The following is a 23,444-nucleotide window of genomic DNA, read 5'->3' as shown; positions in this document are numbered from 1 at the left end:
AACTATTTCTGTCATACGAAGAGGCTCTAGCTACGGTAGGGTGTAGAGGCTATTTCGAAGACTAATATTATACTAATGGTATTCATAAATTAATTTGATAAAATGAATAGTTATTGTAATAATAGTATTGAAGGGAAATTATAATGAAAAATAAAGTCATTTATACAACTATAAATCTGTATTGTTATTTATGTTTCATGTTATTTCGAAAATTATCAAACAAACCTGTATTGCCTAAACTGACGGCTTCTGTGTCAATGTTTTAGATAATTTGGTATAATAATATATAATATAAGTTTTAGAAACTCGCCGAAGAGAAAAATCATAATTACAAATATCGACTAACAAGAAAATTAAGTGAGAGCACAGAAAAGATAAAAATTAAAGAATTAAAGGGTGCGCTGAGAAAACTGAAGAACGGAGAAGCATCACGTCAAGATAAAAAGTATCAAAAATGCTGAAAAAATAGTACCAAAGCTATTGAATTATTAATGGAAACGTACAATAGAGTATAGAAAGAGAAATAAATCCCTTAAAATAATAGCACTTATTATTATTCCAGTACAGATAAAAATAAGATAAAAGAGACTATAATAATTATAGGACAAATAGTGCACTGGAAAGTTTAAAAATGGAAATGGGATGGGGATTGTAATGTTGTTTGAACAATACTTTCAAGAGGTCGACAATTTATCTTGTTAATATATGTTAAAATACACGTGTTGATGTATTACAAAAAATTGGTCATATCATATAATGAAAAGGATCTTTTTAAATAAACCTACCTTTGTGTCCTTTGCGAATGAGGGATTAAACAAATCAATGACTTCCTCATTATATAGTTCCATAAATTGTACACTAACTTTGAATTCGGGCGCTAGAAGCCCATTTTCTTGTGCTCTTTCTATTCGAGATTTAATACCATCAAAAAGATGGTGTATAGCCCGTGGGATAATACCTTTTTGTTCAGGGGGTAATTCTACATCAAACCCGGTTCCCATAGTGTATGTTTTTCCTGACCCTGTTTGTCCGTATGCCAGGACAGTTCCATTGTACCTAACGATTAATTTTATAATTGATTTAAAATATTATTGACAAAATTATCAAACTATTTGACGTGAAATATTACATAGCAATAATGTAATCGCTATAACAATTGTTTAGAATATAAAATTTGCATTTATTTACACAGGAAATACGATCTACGTTTATAAACATTAGATATTACAAAATTAAATGTCCGTTCGTTCATAATTATAGATAAAATCATTCAATTATTCATATATTTCATTATGCTATTCTACTATATTCTATTATATTGTGCTATCCATATACAGTATGATTTTTAATTGTATTTTCATTAATTTTTATATTAATTGAATAACAATTAGAAAAATACTATTCACAAGGACACTATTTTACATTTAAGAAACTGTTCTCTATTTTATAATGAAGTGGGTAGATGGAAAACAGTTACCATAACTATGTAGAATAGAATGTATAAGGTATTATTAGTTCAACTACCCACTATTGCATGACAACTTCAGGATTGGTATTGCATTTGCATTGTAATCTATTATACAGAGTGTATCGAAATATATGTTATTATGGGAAGTATTAAATAAAAAAAAACGTGTCTGCTTCTGGCTATATTCAATGTAACGCACACCTTAATTTTATTAATTTATCTAATTAATTATTCAATGTCGAACAGATTCCCATAAAAGAGCTGCAAGAAATGCGACATTGTCATATTAGTAACATCAAATATTTTGTATCTAAACTTGATCGTGATACCGTAGATGGAAATACAATAATGGAAAACAAGAGAGAACGTGACAGTTAATAAAATTGTCCTCTTTGCTTACGTACATCTCGCAATGTTTTAACGTGATGGTCCGTTTTATTACTGAGGCTAACCTGTAATGTAATGAAATTATGATGTAAATATTCACTTTTTTGACTACTATGTTTCTTAGAATTATACACGACTTAAGATAAGAAAAAGATTGTGTATTTACGTAACAATTATGGATTAGGTGTTTGCATCTATTCTGATATTGTTTTCACTTTAAAAAGACAGTTATTGTTATAATATGCATTCATCAAATTATTTTCTTCAACTTTTACAATATCTTTCCATCCATTTTTGCATAATACATCGATTTAAAGAGGTAGCAATCAAAAGGTACTACGTTTGGAGAGTATGCTGGGTGTGGCAACATTTCCGAAATTCCCAGCTGTAACAGTGTATTCTCCACACCAATGTGTGGTCAACCATTTTCATGCAAGTAAATGCATGTAAACGTCTGGAAACAGTTGATTCATCAACAGTCTTGCAATTTATTGTCTGTAAATTTATTTTGGTAATTTTTTGTTGTTTTTTTGCCTTTAAATAATTCAGACCAAAATTGATAATTGGTATAAGACGGAGCAGCATCACCGTTAGTTTCTAAAAATATTTGATCAGGCTGGGCAGCAAATTGATTGTTGCAGATGTATTTTCTCCAATTCGCTGATCATTATACATAGAACCATCTAATATACAAGTGAAATAAAATGACAAATGTTACGAGCAAGCTTGTCTCATTTAACAATATCAAACCTGCATCGTTTTTGCGGTTAATAAACGGAAGTATTTTTAAAAATATCTTTCACTAAAAAAAACATGACACAGATTGTATATTAGAAATTACTAAACGATTAGATCATTAAATAATAAAATATTTTATATTAAGGTGCTAAAAATATTACATCATTGACTCGTGAATTCTGGCGAAAAAAAAGAATAAATCATTTGTTTCAAGCTTCAGTAGAATAAGAAACAACATATCATCCATTAATTTATCGATTACAATGAAAAAACCACTTAAAAGTGTTTAAAAATAACTCAGTATTACCAATTATATTTTGAAAAAACTCAGGTTTAATGCCACAAGAATTCTTAAAGCATGATTTATCCTTTTAAATGTTTTTTTTCTTCGTCATGGATCAATGGTTGTTACAAACTTCACGAACAGTATCATTTATTTCTTACCATAATAAAAGTGATTTCAGGGGGGACACTGACATTGAAACGTTATTGCTAATGAAGAAACGAGTCTTAAGAAATCGATTTACATAAATTCTTAAAATATATTGTAGATTATTTATATTTATTTACTAATTTTATTGGGTGCTTGCATGTATTTTTATTAGCGATATCTGTTGGAGAAAATGTGAAGTATCAACATAAAGAACTGTTAAACAACTTCACCTTACTATCAAATTTGATAGTTTGACATTTCTCTATATAAAATAACAGTTAATGTTATTCAGTGCATACAGATTTTAATAATGGAAAAATCAAAATTACATTTCGACATTAATTACTTTTGTTGCTTGATTTGAAGAGATCTGCTGTCCAAGCCATCCACCATTTTTAGAAGCTTATAGAGGTGGAGCTTCTTATATTCTATTTCTCGGTTTTGATTTCCACAAGTTAAAAATGGCAATGTTGATGACAATAGGAAAGAAAAGCCTGGATGACCAAAACGTTCGAATACAATGTATTGCAAGACTTATTCAACTTATCCAACCTTAGACCAACTCAAACTCTCATTGTGGAAATTGATGGAAAATGTTTTGATTAATATATATTATACCAGTGTTTCTCAATAAATTCTATTTTAAACAGAGAGAATGACCAGACTACATGCAAGCACCTAATATTACGGAAAATGAATCACTCTGTAGGCGAGAACAGAACTATATTTCCCATAATTAATCAAGGCCCACGTTCTGAGCAAATGTCAAGTTGGCATTATGGGAAAGTGCACGCAATGCCGAGATTTTAACATTCAATTGTAGTAATAAGTATTTTTAATCCATATTTACAACAACAATATCCATAATATAATTAATCTCCATGAATATTATTTACATAATATCATATTATTTATTAAATATAATAAAACGAACTAATAACATGAATTTTTGTTATTATTACTTATTTTGATTAATTTTTATATGAACTGAAAAAGAATGCAATACAAAAAACTTTAATATGTAATTGATATGCAACCAAAAAAATAGGAATCGTAAGATAAATGTAGAATGAGATTATTTTTATTTTTTTCGTGCAAAAATATCATATTTCATTAACTATATAATACCACCTAATTAAGACAAACAATTATTTGTAGTGAGTATTCCGTATTGATTGCTGGAAAATTAAACTTTGATTTATCAAGCCAAAAAAACAGTTGAAGCGTAAACTTATTTACTAAAAGTAATAGACCATTGGATATATAAAATAAAACCGCTATTGAAGAGGAAAAGGAAATGTTGTCGAGTTTAAGATCTGTGAAGTGTTGTGAACAGAAAAAAAGTATAAAAAATTATTCGAGCGTAAATGAACTTGTTCGGGTGTTATACAATGGGGAATATTTAATTACAATAGTACTGGTAAAAATGAAAGACCTAGATAAAAGAACAGTTACATTTATTTTAAATCGGTATAGGAGATATTTTATCAATTAATTCCATATTTCTGAAGTTCAGAACTTATTACTAGCTTATACGCTATTTTTTGACCTATATATCGATATTGCTTCAAAAAAGAAATTTAAGGATATTTTGTAAATATTTTTAAAAATATCGATATTTTTTCGAGTCGATAATCAAAATTTTTGTTTACCGGAATTTTTCTTAGCTTTTACAAAAAAATCAATATATTTAAAAAAGAAGTATAGATATTTTTTATTCTCCGACATATCGATTTTTTGAAAGTCCATATAACGATATTATTCTCCGCGGCCGACATTCCTAATTCTTCGCTTCTAAAAAATCTATTTAATTATTAATATTTTTAAAATTTTGTTACAGTAAGTTTTATTATGAATAAAAAATATTTTCCAATATAAAAGTAGCTAAAAGAGATTCAATTAATGGGCACATGCCGGCTTGGTGGTAAAGCAGTGGTAAAGGCGATGGGACGGTCCTCCTACTGTTGCGATAGCCGCGGGTTCGAATCCTGCTGGGGCATGGTCGTAAATTTATGTTTGTGATTGTTTAAAATTTGTGAATGTTCTAGGCAAGAGTGTAAAATCCGACAAGGAAAATGATCCCAGTCACGCCAGTAACCAGGCTGGGTAAGACCGGATGATTTCTAAAGTTGGTCACTTGCCAGTCGGTAGGCTTAATGCTGAGAACCGTGGTTCGGAGCCCACGTTAAACTTTAGGCTCCAGATAAACCCATAGTTGGTAAAAGAAGACTTTAAAATATATTTTAAAAAAAATAATGAGCACGTATATATTATTGATTTGACATTTTATATTGTAATTATAGAATCATCTAACATTAACCTAACCACAAAAAATGTTTTATAAATGTAGATATAACATATATTTTATCAACTGTTAGTCATACAGTAACCACACTGTGAAGATTGGCATCAAAATTGTGCAAATGGTTTCCTTATAAACACACTATGTCAACGTACTTATGTTTAAAAGAACAACGTGCCATATTTGTGCGAGTTTACAGTGTTACTTGCGAGTTTTAGTGTTACAATGCTATTTTTAAACAACAAAATCAAATAATTCAGAAAGGTGATGAATTCACTCAGTAGATTATTAATTTTAACTATGATTAAAAATATATAAAACATTTACAGTTAATTTAATGATTTTAGAAACTAAAAGAATCTTAAATATTTCACAACTCATGCATAAAATATTTCTTTCATTAAAATTATAAGAGGAATTCTTTGGTGAAGCCAAATATAACTTTATTAAAATGTTTATTAAATTCAGACATCAGTAACTGTATAAATATTCTCTATTTAAATTTTTATATATCGATTTTAGTACCCAATGAGTTGATTTATTTTTTATTAATTCATTATATACCTTGTTAAATAATATTATTAGGATTTTGTATTAATTATGAACGAATTTAGAATCTGCTGAATCTTTTTCTTTATTACCCAAAATTTCAAGCTAAAAATCTAGCTTAATTCAAGTAAAAGCAAGGCGCTTTTAAAATTTTACAATGAACATATATTGATAAATGGTAAATGTGAACATTAATTTTAAAATTTTAAAAGTAATGATTTCAATAATTACACCAAAATAAATAGATGTGGTGTCTAATTGGTTTGTTCTGCGCATGCGTTTTTCAATAACATACATTTGGTTACTTTTTTTATTAACTATTTCTATTATTATGTTTTTAATGTGGTTAAGATTACAAAGCATTGTTATTGTCAATGAAAGAGAAAATGAAAGGGTTATAATAACAAATTTATTTATTAAGTTTATGACTATATATCACATAAAACAATGAGAAATCAATGATTGTGAATCTAATAAAACATAATAATAATGATAATAAATAATAAGAATGAAGTCTATAGTGAATTTGGCCAATTATATATTATTTTATTGTAATAACAATGACAACCTTTCATCCTGTAAAACTATTTACAGGAAGAAATAAGATCATTAATGGAAATGTGGCTTTCGGATCATTAAAAAATATATAAAGATAGAAGAAGAAGTATCCTATAAGTAACTGTAAATAGTTACAAGATTCATTGGCTAGCTGTTACTAAAATATAGAATATTCTTTATACCGAATGATGCAATATCAACTAAATTACTAGTATAGGGTTAATTTCAAGTTCACAAAATGACAGTGAATCAATATTAGCCTCATTGTCCATAGTAGGTATTAAAAAACATAATATTCAACATAACATGACATAATATAATATTTCATAATATATATGTAATGGATACTGACACTATTACAAATTGTATTGTATTTGTATTATGGTAATTCACATGGATGCCATTAGATCAAAAATATGAAGTCATAGAAGATTAATTAAGACCTCATAAGTAACGGGGAAAACCAAATCCAGAAAAATTTAGATCAGTAATACATAAACATATTCGATGATATTGAAACACATTATATTTGGCATCATTATTTTATTTCATTCGTTTTCACCAATATTTTGATTACTTCAGTTAAAAGCTATTTAAAAATTAATATTTCAAAAAAAAATTAAGTTATTTAGTGAAGAAAAACTGTATTAGTGAATTTAAATAATATAATAACGTAATGAATTTTCTGAACATATTTCCAACAAATTTAACTTCTTCACACTTGATTCTGACTAATTAACATAAAAATATTACAAATTATCTCCAAGGAATAAAAAATAAACAAAATTATAAAACATCATACATAAACATACAAATACAAAATGTGCCGAAGAAGCCAATCATATAACACATATTGTACGTTTTGATAGTCTTAATTTCGATACAGCAAGGTGAAAGAAACCTAGAAATTATTTAAACAAAAAACGCATAAAAGTTATTTAATGACAAATGCTCAATTATGTTAAAAATTTCATAAAATCGATTATAAAATGCATACTCTTATTTAATTATTCTGGTCGGTATCAAAAGATCTAATTAAGAAGTAACCTGGATATTCTGGATTTTTGTTATAAATATTTCAGAGAATTGTACTCTTGTATAGCCTCAAAACATCCATGTCTATTAAGTAAACAGAATAATTTAATTACAAAAAAAAATAATAAAATATATTTGCTATGAACTGGAATAATTATTATGAACAATCTGGGGAACTGTGTAAATAAAATTAATTTTATAATGATTTCATAGGACTTTGTCAAATAGTTTCATTATTTTTTCAAATAATAGATTGAAATATTTACCCTTCAAGTGAAGATTCAACTAAGGACGCAACGCATGACTCGTAAATATGCTCTTGCTCTGAATCATTGTCAAACACATAATTGTAAGTGAATGCCTTGTCTTTGCCTAGGGTGACCTGGGGTTCTCCAGGAGTGACGGAGGTGCATACTTGACACATATCAAGTTTTTCACGAAGGGTTTGTGGTCGTATCCTAAAAAAAAAACAACACATTTTAACATACAACTACTAAAAAGTGTAATTTGTGCAAAATTAGTGTAAGAAAAATACAATACATATACTACAACAAGAACGAATCACAAAAAATCAATAGAAATCAAAAAAATTACTGGGTACACTTAGACCTCATAAGAATAGCCAGCCAGAAGATATGCTTTGTTTTAATTAAAATACAAATTACAAAATACTATCTCGCATGTATTTAAAATACGAAATACAAAATATGTTTAAGTCGTGTATTTGAAATGTAAACTACAAATTAAAAAATGTAGTCAGGTTTTAGGTTTTGTAAATAGATAGATGTAAGTAGATTTGTAATAACTAGTCCAGTCCAGCCTAGTAATCAGTAAAAGCATAATTATCTTTCATAAATACTAGATTTTTAAATGTACTATCAGACAAACAGCGTCTTGTTGGAGAATGAATAAAACCTGGTAAAGAAAACAGTCTTTCTATAACTTCTGATGAGCAGAGAATTATTTCGTATGAACACATTTTTTATATTTGGGTAGCGTTCAAGAATGGTAAGCTGTTTGCTTTTTTCGTTTAGGCAGCTGACACACAAACACTGCCCTGATTTGAAAAAACAATAAAATCATCATCCTCCGTTTGTTGTAATTTACCATAAATTAAGATTTTTAATTATATGCCTCTCATCTATTTTGATGCTTTCTGCCAACTAACGCATTTTGTAACTAGGGTGATAGTATAAGGCCAATATGGCTCCATTTATTTCAGATGAAAGCTTACAAACATATTAAATCTTTTTCTAAGATCTCTTTTAGTTGTGACGAATAACAGTAAAATGCTTCAAATTGCAATCCTGCAGCCGATCTAATCTGGTTCTTACAGACATTAAAGTAAGTAGAAGTTAGTTATAGTAACTATTGTAGCCATGAATGTAATATAAATTTGTAGCCATTGGCTTCAATATATTAACAAATTCCTCAAAGTATTCTAGTTATATGATCGAGAAAGTGTTTGGCTAATTCAACTTATCAAATAAGTCATTTAATTTGAGTATTTGAAATACTAACTAGAAAACACATCAGCATCAGGTAATTGATATAACAATTACAACTTAATTTTTAATGAGTCATTGAATTACAAATACCAAATATGTATTTGTATTTCAATTACGTATCTTAATGACAAATAATTCAAATACTGCCCAACCCTATTCATAAGTCGCATTAAATAAACCATATACAGGAAAATTTACATCAATAATACATAAATATATCATTTTTTTTATTAACCGACTTGTAAAAAGGAGGAGGTTCTATGTTCGGCTGTATAGATATTTTTTTAATGTATGTTCGCCGATTTCTCCATCAATTATGGACCGATTTTCAAAATTCTTTTTTTATTCGAAAAAGTGCACTTCCGAGGTGGTCCCATTGGGATCAAAACAGGATCTGATTGGCGGGGGGAAAATTGAGGGAAAACTTTAAATTTTTAAGGCACGTACAATGTCTTCACATATTTTGTATATAAAATAATCAGATATTGGTGTATAATGTTATTGATCAACTGATGTGACGAAAAATCGGAAGTAGTTCAGTGTAAAAGTCAGTCAGTTTGCTTTTTAAGTAATAACCATATCATATGAGTCTGGAACTGTTTCCATGGTGTAATGGTTTGAACGTTAAGCTCACAGCTCGAAAGTCGCAGCTTCGATTCCCAACAGAGCATCAACTTTTTTGTTCTAGTTTGGTTAGAACATTTGTCAAATCAACTAGACTACTTTTACTTGGGATATCCACTGTAATACTTAATAAAATAACTGCGTAATTTACTGATAATTATTTCTTTAATTTTCACCATTGGTTTGGTCAGATAAAATGCATTATTTAAAAATTAGTATTTTAAATTAGTTGGTAAAATGTATTATTTTACTTCGATATTCGATATTAACGATAAATTTATTTCTCAACAATATCAACGAAATATTTCTCTCTTAAACTAAAAAGATATTCATTTTCCAGAAGCCAATGATATACCACATCTTGTTTCTTTTAGTGTAGGCTTTATATCGATATATAAAAATTAACCCAAACATACACATTAATTAGACAAAAAGATATGTGAAAAATTTGTTTACTGATTATCAAACAATATGTTATGTAGAAAAATTCATAAAATTTAAATAAAAATCCCAACAAATTTATAGAAATAAACAATTGCTAAATAATTATGTTAAAACCTATCTACTTATTTTGTTAAGAACTTTGACGGTAAAACCATAAATTTTATATTGAGATTACGGTAATCTAAATCCACGTCATTTATATTCTATTGCATCTGTAAAAATCCAATCTGACTAATGCTGACCGTAAATCTTTATACGCTACATCTTTAATAATGTATTCGTATAAGTGTAAGTAGCAAATCTAAGGAAGAACGGTTCGATTACCGGATATAATCTAGTATCATTAAATGAATTATTCATTATTTGTTGAAAAATTTATTTATGTTTATGTATTTGCGTGTGGTCATCTATTTTAGAGAGACATATATCGATTGATTGTAGTATCATAATAAAAGTATAAGTGATTGCTAAGATTCAAAATCAGTAACTTCTTAAGATTTTGAGCACCCCGCATCATTAGTTTTTGGCCATCATGTGTTTGACAGTCATTGACCGTAGACAACCTCTCGAATTTTAACAAAACGAGTTAAACCTAAAGAGTTAACTTTAACTTTAAAAGCTTTTTACCTCTTCTAAGCATGGATGTATCATAAAACACCAGAGAAAAAGGAACAATCACAATAGTGGGTTTCTCCTGGCGAACGTGGTCCAAAGAAGGCCAAGTTGTGTCTGTCAGTTAGCCATAGGTTTTTAAGGTATCATTCACATTAATTATGGTGAAAATAAACAATAATTAGCAATAATAAGCTCTGAATAAAGCTCTTAGACAAATTTGATATTGATTTGAAGCAAAAACTACTGCTTTCAACGAAGAAAGAAGTGTTGTTCCATCAATGTCGCGGTACATGCGTATAGTCGCCACGATAAAAATCCATAAATTGGGTTACGAATTGCTACATCATCCAGCATATTCTCCAGATTTAGCCCCTGTGGCTGTATTTTCAAACCTGAAGAAATTGCTGGATGTTATGAGACTTCAGTCGAATGATTCATCGAAACAAACGCCTGTTTTGAATTCTTTGAGAAACTTCTATCTAACTTTTTTATTATTTGATTTATCACACTTCCCTCATTTTAAGAATTTAAAATTTAAACTTTCATCATAAAATAATTTTACAAACTTATATTTTTAATAATAACATGGCATAACGTTAATTCTCATGCAATGTGATATTGCCTGAGGAACTTGCATAAGCTAAAATCCCACACAGTGTACCAGTACTGTAAAAAGGCCGTCCTGTATGAAATGCAGACATATCAACTTACACAAAAGGTCTCAATATTATAATATCTATAATATGCCCTCTTGAAACAATGGAATTGTTTTTAACGTCAATTTTACTGAGCAACTATAGAATATAAAATATTCAGAGAGGGAGTTGTTTGAAAATTCACCAAGTATAAAAAATGCAGATTTTTTAAAACCTTAAAATCGCTTAATTTTGATAAAAATTCCACATATTTTATACCAAATATAGTGTTATTAACATTTTAATTTTAATTAATATATATTTACATTGCGAAAACAATTTTCAGTAATGTCATTAGAAAGTGTGAAGAATTAGAATATTCTATTAGAACTCTTAAGCACTTATTGAGAACAATATATAATATTAGAATAAAATGCGATGTCAGAAATGTTATCTCATATGCCATAAAGTACTTTAATAGTAACTACGTTTGTTATTTGCAAATGTATATATCGTATATATCGTAAAAGCAAATAAAGCATGATGGTATTTTAAAAAGTCACTCAATGATAAACCGTTTATTATATACCAAAGTAAATATGAATGAATGTTGTGAAAGAATATTTACTGATTACTGGGGATTTTGGTGGATTTACAATAGATGGCGCAACTTATGCTATATATGATATACCTGAGATACCTGGCGTAAGTTCTTGGAAAAGACACTAAAGTTCCTCGAAATTATTTCATTTTAGCTATTTAATGCTGTCACATCTAACCATATTCAAGATGAACTAATTCGCTAATTGAATGGATAAGGATGTAGTTGATATTTGTGAAACATGTCTTCGGTACGTCTGGCAAAGATAATGTACTGATCTGTATGCATTTGGATGTCAGACAGTTATGTAATTAATTTTCGGAAACATTAATGTAATTACTACACATTTGCGGAAAAAAACAACCATATTTATAAAATGTGAACTTGTATGCTCATTCAGTCCTTATCAATAATCAGAAAATTAACTATACCGCTAATGATTGCTGAAAAGGAATTTTTTACTAGGTAATTACTATCCGGTTTTTGTAACAAATTTACTAGCCATAAGTATGCAATGTTATGATCTGATACATATGTCATTTTATTCAACTGACATTAACTTCAAAACTACACAAATTCCGTTCCGCCAAAATAACAGCGTTATAGATTTATAATTTCTTGAAAACATCGAGTTTTGTATCTGAAAATGTGTATTTCTGGCAGGCATTACTTTTCTTGTTTTATCAAAAAAAAAGTCACTGGAAGTCATTGTTGGCTGATAGCTAGTGAGCATGCTTCAACCGTAAGAGCATGTGAAACGTGGTTCCGACAATTCAAATGTGGTGATTTCAACGTTCAAGACAAAGGGCGTCCTGCAGGACCAGGTAGTTGTCGTATATTATGAACTAACAGGTCAAATGAAAAGTCCCCGGGCTACCATAGTAAAACACATTTTTTTTGCAAAATATTTTTTTTTATTCAACATAATTCCCTTCAAGGGTGATACACTGATTATCGCGACCCGCCAACTTTTCGATACCATTTTTGTAGTACGATGCTTGTACCTTTGCTTCAACATAGGCCTCAGTTTCGGCGATCACCTCTTCATTCGACGAAAATTTCATTTTCAGACCAGCGAGCATTCTTTTGAGATCTGAGAACAGGCAATAATCACTGGGGCCAGATCTGGAGAATACGGTGGATGAAGAAGCAATCGAATTCATGATTTTTGTACTTCGGCGTGAAATGATGGAGCCATGTTTCATTCATTGTCACAAATCGACGCAAAAACTCGGGTTTATTACGCTTGATCATCTTCAAACACTGCTCCGAATCATCAACTCGTCGTTGTTTTTGGTCAAAAGTGAGCTCGCGCGGCATCCTCTTTGCACGGAGCTTTCTCATACCCAAATATTCGTGAATGGTATGATATACACGTTCAGTTGATATTTTTAGAGTGTCTGCTATTTCATTCAATTTCAATTTACGGTCATTCAAAATCATTTTGTGTACTATTTTAATGTTTTCGTCGGTAATAACCTCTTTTGGGCATCCACTGCGTTCACTGTATTCGGTGCTCATTTCATACCAATCCTTGATGGTTGATTTTCCTGGGGCGGCATCCGGACTCTCGGCATCAAGCCAAGTTTTTGCTTCAACTGTATTTTTTACCACCAATTTCATAAACACGCGAAATTCCTTTTTATCCAAACGAACAAAACCATACGAACTTATATAAAGTGTATATATTTAGTGTAAACTATAGCTATAAGTTGATAATTAATAAATAATTATAATTTTATAATTGAGGAATACATACTGATGTATTTTCTCGCACTCGTCTTGCTTGTTAATAAATCCAAGTACATAGGGAAAGTAGTAATAAATTAATTGTAAATTAAGATTTTACTAAGCGTATCTAATAAAGATGTCATGAAAAAAAATCTTTTGAGGGTTAGGGCTAACTAAATAACATATGGATTTAATTCTAATAGCGCCATCTATGTGTCAGGCCGGGGACTTATCAATTGACCTGTCATTATGATATTTGGAGAATTAGTAAATACTGGGCTCTACCGACAACAAATGATCAATTTTAACTGTCCATAAGTATATTATTTATATTTCTTGCGGTTTATAGTTGACCAAAGCCTTCCATAAAAACTTTTTTTAAAATGGTGAATTGGAGGCTTGAAGGTAAATTAAACTACGAGGACAGATCGCTATCAATTGGAATTGATTGATTTATCACACTAAACAGTTACTTATATACACGATATGTTACAATATCTGAAAATCTACATGAAAAAAACTTAAAACTAAATTCCTACCTCACCCACCGTATTCACTAGACATTGATTGTTTTAATTATTACGTATTATGATTAATACCACATAGTTAAACTGACTTGGGTAACCGAAAATCTGTCTAGCTAACATTTCTTCAATATAAAATTCAAATGTTTCTAACTTCTTTTGTTTTCTTCGCTTGGTAGTTACCTTAATTATAAACTACACATTAGTTTTATAGATTTTTTTAAATTTGAAGTTTTTTTGGTGAAAAGCGGTACAATGCATTTAATTCAAAATATTATCCATCGAAAGCCGCTACTAGCTTTAGGTCAATTTACGGATTCCATCTCAAAAGAACAATGCCTTCAGATCCTCTTTGTCTTGTGTTAAAGCACCACTTTTAAAACGTCGAAACCAGTATTCACATATTGAAACCGATGGAGCATAGTTGCCATAAGTTTCACATAGCATTCAATGACATTCAGCCGCTTATTTCTTCAAAATTAACTAAAAAAGTAAAAATTCAAACAAATGCAATTTACTCGATACAAATTAAGACATTTTCAACGCACTGAAAATACTTTCTGTTCACTCTTCGACGAACAGCCGTCAGTGAGGCTTCAACATGAATTTGGTTACAAATATACCTGATGCTATTTAATACACTGTTATAAATTCCATCATCTGTTGTAAATTCTTTAAAATGTATTACTTAATAATTTTTTTTATTATTTCTCTATTGTACTTAGTTTAATTCAAAAGCAAGACGATTGTGGAATAAATACATCAGTATATATTTCCCAAATTAAAATTATATTAGACTAACATAAGCTTAGTTCGTGTGGTTTGGTTTGCTTGAATCTTTTGATTTCCTGTGCGTCGTCTGACAGTTGCATTGCTTCCACATTGCAGTGATATAGTAAACGTTCTTTCATATGGTGAAAAAGGTGTTTAACATGAACGATATTTATAAGAAAGATATATTTATATATAAAAACGATGGATATAATTTAATTTTTTTATATATATATTTTAAAGTCTCCTTTTACCAACTATGGATTTATCTGAACTGGACCTAGAGTTAAACGTGGGCTTCGAACCACAGTCCTCAGCATTAAGCCTACCGACTGGCGAGTGACCAACTTTAGAAATCATCCCAGAATACATCCGGTCTTACCCAGCCTGGTTACTGGCGTAACTGGGATCATTTTCCTTGTGAGATTTTACACTCTTGCCTAGAATATTCATAAATTTTAAACAATCACAGACATAAATTTACGACCATGCCCCAGCAGGATTCGAACCCGCGGCTATCGCAACAGTAGGAGGACCGTCCCATCGCCTTTACCACTGCGCCACCAAGTCGGCATAATTTAAATTAAATCTAAAATAACTAAACTAACTAATTCACATTTCTGATTTGTAAAATGTTCAAATTAAAAATCGGTTTTTATAGATAAGATTTCTTCGAGTATACTAAATAAAAACGTTTAGTTTATTTTCTGTTTAAGAATAGAGTCAAAGCGGAAACACGAAAATAGAAAAATAATGGTAAAAGGAAGAAAAAGAACTTCGTAACGACGGCATAAGATACGCTACGGCAATTATTTGGATATGGTTACTTTCCCGTGAGATTGAATACAATAATGCCATATAGAATCAGAGCATTACCGAAACAATTATAACAGTAGTTTAATAAGATTCCCTACAAAGGCAGGAACACCGGTCTACCTATATTTATTTGTTTTTGTTGTCAATTGATAAAAATTAGTAATTTATACGATACATTTTTTTTGAAAACCGTAGTGTACAGATAAATAATTTTAATCAAAGAATATTACGGAGGGATTATGGCAATTGACAACGTCGTCAGATAGATCATATTGTTTGAAATAGTCTTAAATTAGAATTTATTTTCAATAAAAAGAATTTTTAAACATTGACTTTTTGTTATTCTTATCACATCGAATATGATAGTTATTCTCAAAATAATTTCTGTTTGTTTTCCTGCAATTTTCCTGGACGTTTCAACACATTCCAGGCATTTCATTGGCAATTGCAAATATCATACATCCATAGAATGAGTAAATTATTACCGTAAAAGTATAATCGATTACTACAATTCCATGAAGGGGCATTCTCAATATTTAAACCTATTTCGGCTGGAGTTCCACAGGACAGTGCCACTCCTTATCTGCTCTTTAATGTCGATATGAAAACAGCAACAGAAAAGTATTTGGGACATCTTCCACCGACACAGCTATTATGACAAAAAACATATCTCTGTCTAGAGCTATAGAAAAAATACAAGTGGCAGTCAACAGGATCCACAAATGGACTATAGACTGGAAAATACAGCTTAATAGTTCGAAATTCTGTGAAGACAGAAACCTAATTGTATTACTTGAAAGATACCCAATTCCTCAAGTAGATTGAGTGAAATAACTCGGTTACCATCTTTATAGTAGATTGAAATGGAACTATCACATTAGAAAAAAACCTGAGCAGATTGGACACAACCTGATGGCGTTTAAGTAGATCCAAAAGTTTTCAAAGATTTCGTCGTAAATCTTGAAGGAAGGTTACTATATTACAACAATGTGGAAGCTATATAACTATTGGAGAGCGTACAGGAAATTAGAAGATTCATATTGATGTATTTATCCGACATTCCTCTTGTGAATTGATACTAGAACGAAAGAAAATAAAAAATACAGTTAAGATAACTAAGAGTATCTAATAATATATGTAATTTTACATATTCAATCATTTTTTACTTAAATTCAATTGAATAAAATGAAAAATCAATATTACGAATAATATTTGATCACTATATAGAAAAATGTGTTAATAATACAAAGAGTAAACGTATGCAGCAAAATAATGATGACAAAATGATAAAATTAGATTAGATAAAATAAATCAATATCATACGTGAATGCGATAAAATACGTGGGCTTAAGTTGGTAACTGAAAGTCAACATACAAAATTATTTGAGTATTCGCAGGCTATGATTAACTTATAATTTTCTCACATTAATATTTTATGTTCAATTACTTGACCTTATACTAAATGATTCAAAACTAAACTGATACTTTCATATAATTAAATCAAGCATACGTCAAGGATATTACAGCATTGATCTAAACAGATATAAATATTACGTGTTCCACATTTTTTCTAGTAATTCGAATATATAACAGAAAAACTTGTTTGTTTTCTCTATTAAGTCACATTTTCTGATCACTCTGATGAAATGACAATACACTCATATAATTGAATACCAAATATTCTAAACAATTTATTCGACTCTTCATTCTTCAAGGTCAAATAGTTGTTGGATTAAAAGTAGCTCGAAGTTAAATGAAAATGTTTTTTTATTTCATTTTATTTACTATTCAGAAACACAATCCTTGACTTATATAAATATTTGTCAATTGATGTTTAGACTCGTTTTTTTTACACGTGTACTTTGCTAATATATATACCTCAGAATAGAATAGTATAAATATAAATTCTGATCGAGTTTACTATTACATGGAGAAAACTTAATGAGTTGTTAGGTAATTAGTTGAAATTGTAGACCATTAATGACGTAGTATCTACAAAAAAACTAGGACTGTGAATTAATTTTGATGTAGTAACTTATGTCATATCGGATAGCACACTATGTTAATGTCGTGGTGATGTCATTGGGATTTACCTTTGATTATGTGCCATTTTATTCAAGAATCAGTAATATTTTTTATTATGTCTTACATGATATGTTCTGTTGTACTTGTATTTCTCAAATTTAAAAAAGAAGCTGTATTGCATCCAGGTTGCTGTAATTATTATTTTGTGTTTTAAGGCGAAATCTTGGATAACCTCGTACATCCATTTGATTTTAAGATCATCGTGCAGTTCTTCGCTGAATACATCGCGATCTGCATTGATAATTAATCGAAGAACTTTATATTAACAGCGTTGGATTACTAATTGGTTTAATGTTTTAGGGCAACCTCATATTTATATGCCATATAGGCTTTATAAATGATTGATAAACCAATCTCTTTGATTTTAGGTCAAGTCAGGAGTATAATCCGACTAACCAGTACAATTCGTTGATATTGAGTCTGTAGCGACCTTGATGCATGTCGAATTTTACATCGTGGAGTAAGGGTCTACAAAATACCGAGAAATATAATCCCAGATGTTGAACACGGGCGGGGTGCCCGCAGCGCCAACAAGAACCCGACAACGAATAGCTGGCGGCAACCCCGAGACGTTTATCTGGGATGTTATTGAAGGGTATTTCGACCATTCAGTGCTCAACCCTCGTTTGGTTTAGACGTGCCACCATCGACTGCCCAAGCCTCGTCAACAGGTAACTCCGCTGCCATCCGTTTTATTTATTTGTATTTTTCACATCTTTTATATTGTCAATAAATAACGGTCACATCATGTAAACACCACTGTTTCATTTCGTTTTACCTCCATTCACCGAGCCACATCATTTACCCTAAAAGTCTAATCTTCCCTGCTTTTTGTCTAACACGATGTATAATAAAAATATGTAGATATTGCTTTCAACATTTTAATGGTGATTTTGATATAGTAGATCATACTTAAAAAACCATCATAGGAAATAACTATGGATTGCAATTGATTGATATTGATATATATCCATTACATTAGCTGTGATATTGAGTTACTTGCAATAGCTTCGAGTAATTAATATACCATATCACAGAACAAGAAGAGTTTACTATTATAGGAAAAATTAAAAGATGTAACAGGACTATTAGATGTACCCCAACTAATATCAAGCGAACCACCTTGGAAGACTGAACTTTATGAGTAAACTAAAACTTCCATATAAAACAAAAATAAGGTGTTTGTTTACAATGAAGGTCTCATGGGAATGGAACTGCCAACATCGATACAGCAAGAGGCAGCTGTATCATAACAAATTGTCTTATATAATAATACAAATACGCAATATTATAATTAATATAATAATGATAACTTAAATAAGCAATTGAAGGAATGTAGCGTAATTAAACCAGAAGAAATTAAGGCACTATATATTTGAGTGTTTCATTCTAAATTCCTAGGGTCTAGTATCAATTTATTTGTGGTGTATTCTTATTCCATGTGACCTTTTTAGTCATGATTTTATACAAATAATATAACAGCCGGCTTGGTGGCGCAGTGGCAATGGCGATGGGACGGTCCTCCTACTGTTGCGATAGCCTCGGGTTCGAATCCTATTGGGGCATGGTCGTAAATTTATGTTTTTGATAGTTTAAAATTTGTAAATGTTCTAGGCAAGAGTGTAAAATCCGACAAGGAAAATGATCCCAGTCACGCCAGTAACCAGGCTGGGTAAGACCGGATGTCTTCTGGGATGATTTCTAAAGTTGGTCACTCGCCAATCGGTAGTCTTAATGCTGAGGTCCGTGGTTCGGAGCCCACGTTAAACTTTAGGCCCAGTCCAGATAAACCCATAGTTGGTAAAAGGAGAATTTAAAATATATATAAAAAAATATGACAACAGTTTATTGATAATTCTTGCTAATGTTGATGTCTGTAAGTCATGCGTATAAATAAATTAAAAAATCAGACATAACCCCCTTCCAATTATCACTTGATTGATAAGTACATCGTTTGGCCAAGAAATATTTTTTATAGTGAGCTGAGTGTTACATTTTCTAACAAATACCATTAAAAAAATGAGAAAAAGTAGTTGAATAATATTGTGAATTTTGAAAATAAATTAAAAATAAATCCTTAATAGTCATTTTAAACAATTAGTTAATAATATATATTCAATTCAAATTAGTTTAGGATCAAGACGTGTATAAATAATGGGTTTTAAATATTCATATTAATCATCACTGTAAGCATTACAGAGCTCTTTTGTTTACATCTTATAGAAAGTAGAATAAAAATATTATCTCGACAATCTAAGACAAGTTGATGCTAGAAGCAACACTCATCTGTGTCTGAAGAGAAAGTTCAAACCAAGTACTCGACCAATATATAATGAATGGTAACGGTATCAAAGACGTAAAGATAAAATATATTTTTAAAATGTCCTGTCCAAAATTAAATTCAAATTTGTGTAAAAAGTAAAATGTCTGTGACGATAACATGGTGGGTACTTCTATTTTATGAACCAATAACAATAATCGCAGAGTAATTTATTTTATCATATTTACTCAGAATGCCGTTAATAAAAATACATTTATATTTATTATATATATTTCCATTGACAAACCGATGATTTTTATAAGTTTTGGCTCAAGAATCAAACAACTGTGTTTTCTTTATATTTAGCTGACATTTATTTCCAAGAACTGAACTTGTGGGTTTTAAACAAAAACAAAAAGTGTTTTTAGATACTCTGATTCACAATATGAAAAAAATATAGGCTTTGTCTTTTTATAAGCAACTGTTAGTCACTGAATAGAAAAATACAATTAATCAAACTTTTGTAAACTAATTTTGGCATTGTACAACTTCTTCCAGGATCTACAATTAAACAATATATATATATATATATATATATATATATATATATATATATAAATTATAAAATATATACATAAAAAAAATGATTCACAAAAGTGATTAAAGTCCAAAATATTGTAAAATCATATGATCAATTAAAGAGCTATAAATAATGTAAAAATACATATATAAATGGCTTATTTTATGTACCCAAGTGGCCTAACACCCTCATAAGTTAATACGATTCTTTGAAATAGATAATTTTTCGGCCCGGTTTTATTTTATTACCTTTGGACTATGACTGTCCTGTCTGATCGTATTCATATTTTGATTGTATAATCATGTTTCATTTTATTTTGACTTTAGTATTCTCCTTTTCTACTTTCCTGCATGCTATATCTGTTTTATGTTATATCTACGTTTTTTTCGTATCTTTCAAAGTGAATTTATTCACATAAATATCAAATTGATATTTTATCATTTTTTGGTACAACTAATATTCCGCCATTATAAAAAATCGATTGAAATGATTGCGACCAGAATCTGTTGAAGCTAAAAAAGGGTTTTATAGCGATCCAAATAAATGGTGGTCGAATGGGATAAGATCCGGGCTATATGTTTGATGCATCAACATTTCTTAGTCATTCTCCGATGATATGTGTATGATTTGGCGTTGTCTTAATGGACTTAATAGAAAATAATAACTTTCCTTTTGATTAATTCTGATGTTTTTGTTAATCGCCATTGACACTACATTTCTTCTACACCGTATATCATCATTATCGATTTTATTACGTGTTGTATATTATTAGTACGTAATATTTTATCAACACGCGAAATTCGTTTTTATCCATTTTTTTCACATAAAATAAAAGTTGCTTCACTCAAAATTCACAAACTAATAATCCGACAGCGAAATTTATACACGCATCTTTTGAGAATTAGGGCTAACTAAAAAACATATGGATTTAATTCTAGGAGCGTCATCTATGTGTCAGGCTGGGGACTTTTCAATTGACCTGCTATTTGATTTAATAAAAAAATACTATATAACAATACAAATATTGTTTAAAAACTCATTAATTACATAAACAAATATTCTAGAATAATATTTTATCATCATCATATATTACCTAATGGGATTTCAGCGCTCACATAAACCAACAGATATGTCTCAAGTTGTGTCATAATTTTTAAGTTGATCATACCTATTTTGGAATTGGAAAAACTGGTTATGGTCATTAAGGTTTTGCGTCGCATTTCCTTTATACATTTTTAGAATTTTACACGTATATGAGCCTATAGGCTGTCTCTTTTAATTTTAACGGAATAGAAATGATTTGTATAAATCAACGCAAATTGAATGTCAAATATACTAATTGAGCGAATAGGAAACATGGGATTCTTAGGCGATGATTTGTTTAACTTTTTAATGGGCAAGGTTAAATGGTTGTTGTATAAGAACCAGCTTAAATGTGATAATATTTTATAGCTGATTTAATTTTATTTGCCATTGACAAAGATGGTCATTGGCGTATATATAATGTTTGTTTTTACTACGCAATATTTAGCAGCTACTGCCACTGAAAGTGGATGGCTTTTGCAAATAAAAACATTATTATTCAAGGATTTTTTTGGCAAATAATACATCAATATTTACATAAAATCATCGATGATCTATTTCGACACTTATATTATTAAGTGTTGAAATTAATTTGGAACGTTTTACAAAAAAATAAAGTAAATCAGGTTTCAAATTAATTCATTCCAAAACAAGGACTTAATCTTAATATATTTTGACTGAAGATTTAATTTTTTAGTGCAATCTTAATTTATAAAATTAATTCTTCATCATTCAAATACATATTAATCAATATGTATTTCCCAAATTAGACAATTTAAGCTAAAGTTAACACTAAACACTTATATTATACACCATACAATTTCGTGTAGTTTGATTCGCTTCAATATACTGAATTCCTGCGTGTGTTGTTCATAAGCTGTATTGCTTCCACGTTGCTGTGATTTAGTAACCTTATTTTATGGTTTAATCTGAAATCTTGGATAATTTCGTAAATCCATTTGATTTCGAGGTCATTGCACCGTCGTGTCGTGATTGGTAATCATCGAAGAACTTTGTTTTATCAGCGCTGGTGGTGGGTATCAACCGGACCAGCAGGCTTCCTCTCTCAATAAAATTTCGCCTGTATAAGATGCTGCTTCGATCAGTCGTTGTATACGACGCCAGTGTCTATCTCAAATACGTCTCACCTAGCCTGGTCGAGCGTCTTCAAATTTTTTAGAAGAAAATTCTTAGGAGAATAATCAATGTCCCCTGATTCGTCAGGAATAATCAAATTCATAGAGAAACAGACGTCCCCCAAGTTCATGAGTCATCAAGTCATTTTATATCCGAGCTCTACTCGAGATATTTCTCCACTCTTCGTCTCTCGGACAATAGAGGTATTACCGAGCTGGCCAATATTTTAGGCCAATAACTCATTCGGCTCCTCGTGGCCTTATTCACAGCCGTCACTGCCCTGTCGTGCTCTTAACTCCAAATTGACTCGACCTTCTCCGGCGAGCGATTAACTCAGGTACCGCAAGCTGCATATTGTTATTGGTGTGATAACGACGCCATGTCCTTGCCTGGCCCTTGTGCCTCTTAACGGTGTTACCGATTACGAGCACCCTCCTTACTAACAGTAAGAAGTATCAGTTAGGGTCATAGGATCAGCTGTTGGATGGGTTTTAATGGGTAGCCCAGAGGCAGTCTCCATATAAACAGTCCAACTCACTTATTCCTGCGGGTCTCACCGG

The 23,444-nt window shown here is 30.1% G+C and overlaps 1 protein-coding gene across 2 annotated transcripts in view; it reads right to left on the bottom strand.

Annotated features, from left to right (window-relative positions):
• The window catches only part of Klp31E (kinesin-like protein 31E), a 55,199-nt gene that overhangs the window by 4,460 nt on the left and 27,295 nt on the right, over positions 1-23,444 (bottom strand). For both annotated transcript variants that reach the window (XM_076406159.1, XM_076406160.1), the window contains exons 3-4: positions 7,737-7,928; positions 786-1,056 (exon numbers count right to left, since the gene is read on the bottom strand). In XM_076406159.1, coding sequence (XP_076262274.1) covers positions 786-1,056; positions 7,737-7,928 — 463 coding nt within the window. The remainder of the gene's footprint in view (positions 1-785; positions 1,057-7,736; positions 7,929-23,444) is intronic.

Source organism: Rhynchophorus ferrugineus, unplaced genomic scaffold, assembly GCF_030347505.1.
Source record: "Rhynchophorus ferrugineus isolate W39M unplaced genomic scaffold, kcgeb_rfMv2 rfM5, whole genome shotgun sequence".
In the NCBI taxonomy this organism is placed as follows: Eukaryota; Metazoa; Arthropoda; class Insecta; order Coleoptera; family Curculionidae; genus Rhynchophorus; species Rhynchophorus ferrugineus.
This window is presented reverse-complemented; position numbering and strand designations above follow the sequence as displayed.